The 9,812-nt window shown below is 36.0% G+C and overlaps 1 protein-coding gene across 1 annotated transcript in view; it reads right to left on the reverse strand.

The window, feature by feature from the left end:
- Nucleotides 1–2,552: 2,552 nt before the first annotated feature.
- Nucleotides 2,553–9,812, reverse strand: part of LOC107082917 (protein NLRC3-like) — a 15,601-nt gene continuing 8,341 nt past the window's right edge. The window contains exons 6-9 of the mRNA XM_015371814.1: nucleotides 6,723–6,896; nucleotides 6,202–6,375; nucleotides 3,214–3,260; nucleotides 2,553–3,094 (exon numbers count right to left, since the gene is read on the reverse strand). Of these exons, the coding sequence (XP_015227300.1) occupies nucleotides 2,553–3,094; nucleotides 3,214–3,260; nucleotides 6,202–6,375; nucleotides 6,723–6,896 (937 nt within the window). The remainder of the gene's footprint in view (nucleotides 3,095–3,213; nucleotides 3,261–6,201; nucleotides 6,376–6,722; nucleotides 6,897–9,812) is intronic.

The following is a 9,812-nucleotide window of genomic DNA, read 5'->3' on the forward strand; positions in this document are numbered from 1 at the left end:
AGAAATGGGTTTTAATGGGACTGGATTGACAGATTAGGGGTTTCTTCACACATGACACACATGAATAATTCTAATGTAATCAGCAACATATCTTATGAGTCCAAAATAAATATTTTAAAAACTTTTGGTATCTTTTTTTTACCCCAAAAAAGACCACTTTCATCATGTGCCATTTTACAGGAAACTGTTTGCCATAAAATAAAACCGGCCTTAATGTCTTGGTACAGTGACCCATTTTTGAAATAGCAGACCCCTATGAAGCAATATTTTAATAAATCTGCTGTTCATTTAGATGGAACCTGACAATAAGATTAATTCTCCAGATCAGGATGTATATCAGTACAATACTTGGCAGTAGAAGATGTAATTACACAAGCAGAGATTTCAGTAGCTTGGTCTTCAGATATGGTTTCAAATGGAAAAGAAGTTACAACTGGCAAAGGAGGGAAATCTATCCCTTACCCTTTTTGAAATTGAATCCAGAAACCTGAGGTGGCATCAAAGAAATTGAGGGCAATGGTTCCTCTGAAATGGTAAAACAGATGAAAAATCTTCTGGATGGAGGAAGGTTCTCTGGTCAAATAAGAGCCAAATTAAAATGTTCTGACCCAAAGAAAAAAACACTATGGCACAGGTCCACACACCTCATCACCGATATCCCCATATTGCAGATCATCACCGAGTAACATATGACGACATGTTTATAAAAGATGAGTGATGTCATTTACAGTACGTCAGTTAATCAAATATTTTGTGTTGTGTGAACACAAGAGCAACTTTAAGACAACAAATGAAAGTCTGAATAGAAAATATATGGGTGTCAAACAGTTATTCCTAAACACATATGGAATAAATTTACAACAACTTCCACTCAAAATGTAAGAATTTATTAGCAATATTAATTCAACTCCAAGTCAAACATATTTTACTCCTGACTACTAATGAAACTCAACTCAAATAGCTATTCTATATATACACAAGGAAAAAGGAATGAAAATGAGTTTAAAACCATAATCAATAAAATGATGCAACGATATCCCAGTTTGGCATTAATATCATTTCTGTGAATGAAAGTTTGTCTTAATTGAGTTTGGAATGAGGTCAAATTAGCTTTTAACTAATTTAGAACAATTGGAATGTGTTCAAACCATTTCATAATACAAAATTACAGTCAAACTGAACATTTGTTCATATTTCATTAAATCCTTTGCCTAATTAGAAATCAATAGCTCTTCAGTTAATTAGTTTATCCTTAACCTTCAGGGATTGTATGAGGAAATAGTCAAGCTGAAGACAACCCAGCTGCTTTAGCTTGTTTGACTCATATAAGGAAGTCCCTCTGATACTTCTTCAAGGGGGTTTCTGGAGAAACAAGTAAATTTTCTCGTTTTCTGAAGATAACGAGGCCATTTTCTCGTGATAACGAGGTGATTGGTGTGTGTTAAAACTGATTTCATCCTTCAATACCACAACAGCGGGAGATGATTTACAAGTCATGGAAGCCAATGTGTAATCCTGTAAATAATACTGTGTTTAACTTTAAGGTAACAAGACGATGTTGTTTGTTTGATGATTTGCTTCCACTTCCATTTCATAAGCAATTATACCTATGCCTCCAGGGTCTAGCACCGGGTGTTTTCTGAACAGCCCCAGTGTTACCCCTGTAACAGGTATAAGATGTATTAACCACCAAAATTAGTCCTGATTAAAGATTTTTATAAAAACAACAAATAAAAACCTGTCCGTTTGTTTCTACTGCGTCCTATGCAATCCAATCATTCACCACAACCTGACGATGAGTCAAACGAAAAAGGAAACTAAAAAACTGATTATTTGTGCCCACGTGGTACAGTGACTGCACAACCACCGGCACCGCAGGCATGGATGGACTGGGAATCCAGGGCTGTTGGCCAGCCTCATTCATTACTTATACAGGTTCATTATCTCGTTATCTGAAGATATCAATTACTGTTTTCTTGTGATCACAAGATAATTATGTTGCTATCTTGAGAAAACAATTAATGGTTTAACCATGACAACGAGATTGTAATACAAATAACTCAATAAGGCAAAGCAAAAAAAAGTCGAGTACGACCGCTCTCGGCTTCTGTACTCATAAGGATTGAACCATTAGAGAAATTAAGTTTTTTTTTTTTTTTTCAGCTTTATGTACAACAGCTCAAGACATGCCAGCATAGGGTACCATGTGGTCACCATTAATTTCATGTGAGCTTGTTTAACACAACAATAAACACGTCAACTGATAAAAAAGTCAACAACCCAAATAGTCTGGTTGGAAACTGTTTAACTGTGCCTGACCTGTAACCGCTGTTACACACAGCCCAGTGTTGGCTGCCAGCGTGAGTCCTTATGTGACCAAGACGTTCATTTTAATCGCAAAAGCAAAACTAGATGCATTAGCAGAAGGGTTTGGTGAATGATTATCTCTAACAAATCATTTTATTATAGTGATTCTAGTGATTCAGGTAACTCAAAAGGACCGTTGCTTCCATCAATAATGTGTTCAACAGATAGATGGTTTCTCTGCAACCTCAGCACAGGAACACTGATGAATTAGGAAAGACTGTAAATCCAGCATAAAGGGGTTCAGTGAATGTGGTGCTGAAGGTGTGCAGATGGATCAGGGTGTCAGATGAGACTCTAAAAAAAGAAAGAACACCTGCTGGAAAGTCTAAATACACTGCTACCTTGTTGGTGACATAGAAGGTGGAATGGGAAGAAGCGGTTGAGAAGGATACGGTTGTTTTTTTGGCATTGTGCCAGACGGAATAACCAGTATCAGAGTAGGACAGACTCCAGGAATGTTGATTCTTCCCAAACCAGCAATCATTCTTGTATCCTTTCCTTCCGATTCCCTTGTAGCTCACAGATATATCCACTTCTCCTTTTCCCTCAACCTCCCAGTAACAACGACCAGTGAGACCAGGTTTGCACAGCAGCTGAGGAACATCAAATCTGTCTGGGTGATCAGCATAAGACAAACTCTTCCCCATGCGGGTCACTTTCCTGCGGTTGTCAGACAGTATGAGCTCTCTGTTCAAAGTGTTTCTGTCGATAGTGAGTTGACAGGAATCTGACGAAGAGAAAAAACTTCAGCTGCAGTAAATAATAATTCATGAAGACTTTGATGATTACTCCTGAATGGGTGAAGTCAGTTTAAAAATGGTTGAGTCAAATGATAAAAAAACTTACATTTCTTTAGACCTGGTGTCATCCACTGGACTCCATTAGGCTCCACCCTGAAAGGAGGAGGAGCGTCAGATCATCTCTTTCAGTGTGCGAACATGGACATTACATGGCTCAGTACACAGATCACTGACTTGTTATGGACATCATAAAGTTTAGCAAAACAAAGCACCACAACTGTAAAGCTTCGATAGGAATAAAATGCATATGAAGGATTTAAAGTTTGATGATAGATTTAAATCCAATAGTTATTTACAGCAGATCAGAAGTTAGAAAAAGCAAAACAGGATTTTTAGGTAAGTCAAGTCAGCTTAATTTATAAAACACTATAAGAGCATCAACAATAAATTAAGTGCTAAACAAATGGGATAAATGATTCAAATGAAGTCAGAAAATCATGTAATAGTCGAGATTTATTTTTTTCTTTATCCTTTTGAAGCAAGGGTTTTTTCCATCTTTGTTGAGACTCATCCCACCATCTCGAGGCTCTTGATCTATCAGTTTTCGGCTCATTGAAGAGGCATATCAAAACTGCGTCAGGTGAATGCATCTTGTGTAATCCTGAAAAAAACCATGAGCATCTATGGAATACCAAAAATCATTGCCAAAGCTTTCCCTCTAGTAGCAATGTGGAGAATATTCAGGCTGGTTTCAGGAAAAGTGGTATCTTTTCATTTGATAGAGATGTTTTTCCTAAGACTGCATTTGTCCAAGCTAATGTGACAGACTGGCCTAATCCTAATCCAACACTGGTATTAAAACAGCGAACAACACTAACTGAGAATGAAGTGCATTCTCTGGGGATGCTGTGCAATGCAGCAGAAATCCCTTAGTTTCATGCTAACTATCTTTCTTTGGAATCATCAATAAGTTCTGGAGACAGAACACTCAGACATACATTAATGGGGCAGCATCCATTCCCAAAAGCTGGACCTCAAGTGAAGAACCAAAGAAGAAAACTAATCTCCAGTTCCATTTTCACTGATTCTCCTTTTGAACAGAGAATTAAAAGAGAAAACAAACTAACTCAAAGAACGAAAAAACTCTTGCTTTAAAAGGATAAATAAGAAAAGAAAACCAAAAATGGAATCAATGTATCAAAGAATCATCATCCGATGACGAAGAATGTTTCTGTGTTGTGTGTTGAACCTTACTCAAATAGCAGACCAAAGGACAACCATAACAAGCCTTCCCTACACTAGGTTTTGGGTTAAAGTTTTACTGTTTTTTTTAAGTCACCTAAAAACCTCTTAAGAGTATTTACTAGTTCCTGGTTTGTGAACATTATTATGTTTTTTTTTTTTTACCTTGTCTCCACTGTGCTCCTTCCCCCTATATCACAGCCACATCTAGTGCCTCTTTGGTATTTGTGACACATATAGTTCCCAGTTTTCAACTCCTCCATCTTTGCAAGAGGCTCCGTTGCCCTTATTTTGCTCTATTTCCTTTGCTTTAATCCCAAGCTCTGCTTAATTCCACTCAGCAGCAGTCCTTAGCCAATTCGTTGTAAAATTTATTATATATAGTTGCAGCCATTCAAAATGGACTTCCCCAGTGAAAAGTTAGCCGAATGGCAGCAAAATCCCCTCCAACTTCCAGCCACCGGCCTTCTCCTGGGCGTGCATATTTCTTTAATCTGACTCCACCCTTTCACTCAATTACAGGGTCTGACCAGGAAATGATGCTTCTCTTCTTCTTCTTCATGAGAGAAAGAATATTTTAGTTATTTAAAAATGAATTGTAGGGGACCAGCCATGGGCCCATCAAGGAAAGGGGGGACATTTGGAATGGCTACTACTGTAAATTGTAAACTCCCATGTTTACATCTTATTTGCATTAGATGTAAATACACCTTAAAGGCATTACTGGAAAGATCAACATTTAAGTCCACACTTTCCACAGAGAAAGAATAGTTTTGGGCACAATCAAGCTGGCTGCGAGTCAGATTGTGTCCAATGCCTTTTGCCAATACAATTAGCAGGGGAAATAATATAGTATATAAATGAGAGGGTGAAAAACTAAACCATGTTTTTTATAACATGTAGGCCTGTGATCAGGCTGTGTATAAATATTTGTAGCTCTTGCTTACATTATGTTTAATGCAGTTTCATTCAATATAAATTTATAATTAATTAAGCAATGCAATATTAAGTATAACTTATACCCCATTTACATTAGCCATTTTACAGTCAGCTGACTTATTTTACAGGTTTTCCGGCATGTCCCGCTTTGCAATTTAAAGATCTCTTCATCTGTTCACAACACAAACTTCATCTCAGCCTATTAACTATAAATTTCATCAAAAGAGCATGATGGGACCTGGGATGATGCCGAGGCCGAGAAAGAAGCCTCCTTCAACTGACATTTCGCAAACAACGAAATTTCAATAATATTATAAACATAAGTTCCTGAGTGTTAAGGGGGCCACTATTTTTGTTTGCCTAATTCCCGCCTTGAGAGCTGCAGCATCATGGACCTTTGATAGGAGGCGAGGAACTGTGCTAATGTGAAGTGTAAATGGTCGTAAGAGCCAAGCTTGGCACGGTTAACTGATCCAAGCTCAGTCTGAACTAGACACGGATTGGTCTCAGAGGGTTGGTGTAAATGGAGAAACAAGCATACACTGTAATTATTATAAAAAACGAAGAATTATTTGTTAACTTTGTACAAATAAAAAACCAATTTATCACATTAATTATGGTCATGCTCAGAACATGCCTGTCCATCTTTAAGACTCCTTACAAGATTATTTTTTCAGTTTTGGAAAAAAAAAAATCTGTGTTCTGACCTCTAAATAGTTCGGGGGAAGTACGTCTATATGGAATATTTACCAGTAACAATATTTAGACTTTTATTGCATGTCCTTTTCTGATAAAGTTCTGCTGTCCCCTATGCCTTCCTAGGCATAGGGGACTAGAGCGGCTATACACTGGATGTGTTTTTTTTTTATATTTCTCCTCCATCAAATAGTTTCTGCACCAATTATCTCCATACCTGAGAGTGTTTAGTCTAAACCTGGGATCAGAAAGTGCAACCACCAACTCCGTCTGTCCATGCTCTCCAAGATGGTTGTAGCTCAGATCCAGCTCTTTCAGGTTGGAATGGCTCAAACTCAGAGCATCGGCCAGAGAAGAACAGCCGTCTTCTGTGATTAAACATCCCGACAATCTACACACAGAAAGGTCAGCTTTTTTCCATAAAAAGTTGAGATAAGAAAATATTCAAATGGTTTCAGTATTTAGATTAATCTAGAAACCAGTAGCTTAGATTAATAAATAATAGCTTAGATAATAAACAATTTATGCAAAACTCTTGAAAACCAGAGAAAAAGCTGATGGGGTGTTGTACTTCATATGAGGCCCACCCAGATAATGTTGCTTAAAAATTGTTGTTTCGTTACGCCATTGCTCTGATTTGAGTATAACAGCTTATGAAATAATATAAAGGCTACAAAGTAAACTGGAAAAATGATATAAAAAATAAACAAACAGGATATAGAATGCTTCTTGCCTCACCTGAGAATTTCTAGCTTGCAGTGTGGACTCTCCAGTACAACAGATAAAAGCTTCACTCCCGAATCCTGCAGGTCGTTGTTACTCAGGTCCAGTTCTTTTAGACTCAAAGCTTGAGAGCCAAGAACTGAAGAAAGAACTTCACAGCTTTTCCCTGAGAGATTGCAGCAGTTCAAACTAAAGAAAGTTAAATTATTTTTTTAATCATTTCAATTTTACTGACTTCATTTCATACATATAACATACATTTAAATTGGTCTGTGTATCTTTTGGTCATTTAACTTTCCTTTAAAAATAGGTATGAGAAGAAAACAAAGGTTGAATTCAAAAAAGTTTTAAAATGTCAAAAATGAACATTAGCATTCAAAAAAATTAAACAATTTTTCATATTTAGAGAGCAGATGATGTCGCTTATGCGAGAAGTTTGCACAGTTTGAGAGGGGGCCTCTGTTGCTTCATTTCAGAATGGCTGTATAGTGATTTTGGCACGTGGTCTTGTAATAACTTATTGTTTTCATATTTAACCTCTGATGTTTTTTATTATAAAGATGTATAAATATTTTTTTGTATTGTATCAAAGTATTTTTACAAAATGTTTCTTTTAAGAAACTCTACAATGATTGCAATCGCATTGTACAATGCGGTAGTCCTATGTGTCGACCTGGAATAGTGTGCCATTGCTGCCATTACCTTTAATGTTTTAAATTTAAATTTTGAAAGCATCCATTTTATACTGAACGAACACTAAACTCAAGCACGTCACTGCTGTGTGTCAACTGCCCTGACAAAGCAGATGTAACCATGTCATCAAAAGTGAAGTCTCTACAAGCTGGCATTTACTGTGACAAGCAACCTTGTCTTTTTCGCTTTCTTGGGGATGGTTCAATCCAACTTGTTATTCCACCCCTTAGGACTATTTTATCCCTTACCGGAGTCTGTATTTTTAAGATGGTAGACCATCATGGCGAATCGCAACCTGGTTACCTGTCTTAGAATAAACTGATATAAAATTCTTTGCTTGATGTATCTGATTATTTTTAGTTAAGGTAACACAGTATAAAGTATACTAACAAATGTAAATGCAGTCTTTGATTTCATACAATAAAAAAAGAAAATGTTACCCAGCACTTGCACAATCTTTGTTACAATCATTATCTTAAGACTTCTGTCAAAATGTCAAATTTCCCAACAAGAAAATAAGCTTCTTGCCCATTTACCCTTGCCTATGGTTCTGCTATGCAATGCCCTGTCTCCGATATATAAGATGGAAGACCTTCACGCCAACACCAAGTTAGGTTTTGAGAGTTGGGAGTGGAGCACGCTGATAATCACAGAGACCTAAATCAATTCTGGCATACCAAACTAACTTATCGAAAGCTACTTTATAGGATTACTAATTTTGCTACCATGAGGACTAACTACCTCAAAATCACCCAGTTTACTGCTTTGTTTTCTTTTATTGTTTATCCTAGTAGTTTGTAGTATGTTCAAGCAGTGCCATTAACCAAACATTGTAACCTGTCTATTGCTGTCATAAGAAATTATTGGCAATAAATTCAAAATAGCTTAATTGTGGTATTCGGTTATTCCATATCAGTGTTCAATTTGTCTCCAAATGTTATTGAATTATCTTTTATAAGTTAAAAGCCGATATACAGAGACACCATCCCTTTTATGTTTACTGGCTGATCATTAGAAACTCCAATCATGATCATAATTAAGGGTATTAACATTTGCAAGTCAAATTAACTCAGTCCGGACTGATTACCTGCCTCTTTTCATTGATAATTGATAAGTGTTAAGCCCAATTGTTTGTTTTAAATATTAGGGGCTAATAGCCTTTAACGATTCATCATTGAACCATTAACTAGCATTTTCCTTTATTGCTTTTGGTTATTATAATGCTTTAGTAATTCAGAATCATAGAGGTAAAGTTTTTTTTAATAACTTTAGGATGGAGTTATCTCTCCCTCATTCTGAACAGTATGTCAAGTGCACTAGAGTCCTGACAAAAGGGTTATAGATTAATGGTATGGAAACAAAAAAGGCATTCAAAGCAAAATTAAACTAATCTCTATTTAACGCTGACCAAAATGCAGTATACTCAATCCATACTTATAAAACCATATTTGATTAAGTTTGGTCTTAAGATGTCCTAACACCCTAATTGACTCTTTTTTTATGTAAAAACTGAGACTTTTTTCATAGCCCAGGTTTTGATTTTTAACATACTATATAAGATTCTGTGTTAGTAATGTGCCTCCAAAAAGGTGGTTCAAGTATTTTCAAACAACAAACCTTACATATGTAAAGAACTGTATTAAAAGTATAAAATCAAATCTGTTTAATGAAAAAAATTAAATAAATACAATTATAAGAATACTGCAAAAAGAACTGAATCAAAAGTTGAAGGAGACCAGGAGGAAACATTAAGACAATCCTGAACATAGCTTCATATATCGAGCAATTCAAAGGATTCATGGGACTCTATGAAAGCTGCTGTTGTACAAAGAGAAGAAGCTTTATTACACATGGACCAAAAAAAAAAGAAGAACTTCTTGACTTTTTCATGTGGTTTTCAATTTTTTTATTTTCTTTGAGAGTAAAAACATACAACCCAGTCTCATGGGAAAATGTACCTCCACTACGTTGGTCCACACTGCAGTCTGCCTTTTCCTTTCCTTTTACTCCTTCATGTGCTGGAACCCAACAAAACCAAATATCAATGCCACTCCTGTATAATCTAAATAAACTGTACTGAATTTCTAATACTAAATCTTTCCAATTATTTCCTTCTCCCTGAATACTTTCTAAAACTGCTTTGGAATCCGTGCAGACCACCACCCTGTAGGGTCTGACCTCCTCAACCCATTGTAAACTCAGTATAACTGCCACCATCTCTGCTGTGAAAACAGATAGTTGATTTGAAATTCTTTTAGAAATGTGTATTTTGAACTCTGGTACATATATTCCTATTCCCACACACCCTTTTAAATTCTTAGAACCGTCAGAATATATTTTAAGGTAATTATAATATGAGTTTCCTTGTTGGAATCATTAACTGCTTTAAAAAAATATTATTATTATTATTAT

This window comes from Cyprinodon variegatus, unplaced genomic scaffold, assembly GCF_000732505.1.
Source record: "Cyprinodon variegatus isolate N-32 unplaced genomic scaffold, C_variegatus-1.0 Scaffold65, whole genome shotgun sequence".
In the NCBI taxonomy this organism is placed as follows: Eukaryota; Metazoa; Chordata; class Actinopteri; order Cyprinodontiformes; family Cyprinodontidae; genus Cyprinodon; species Cyprinodon variegatus.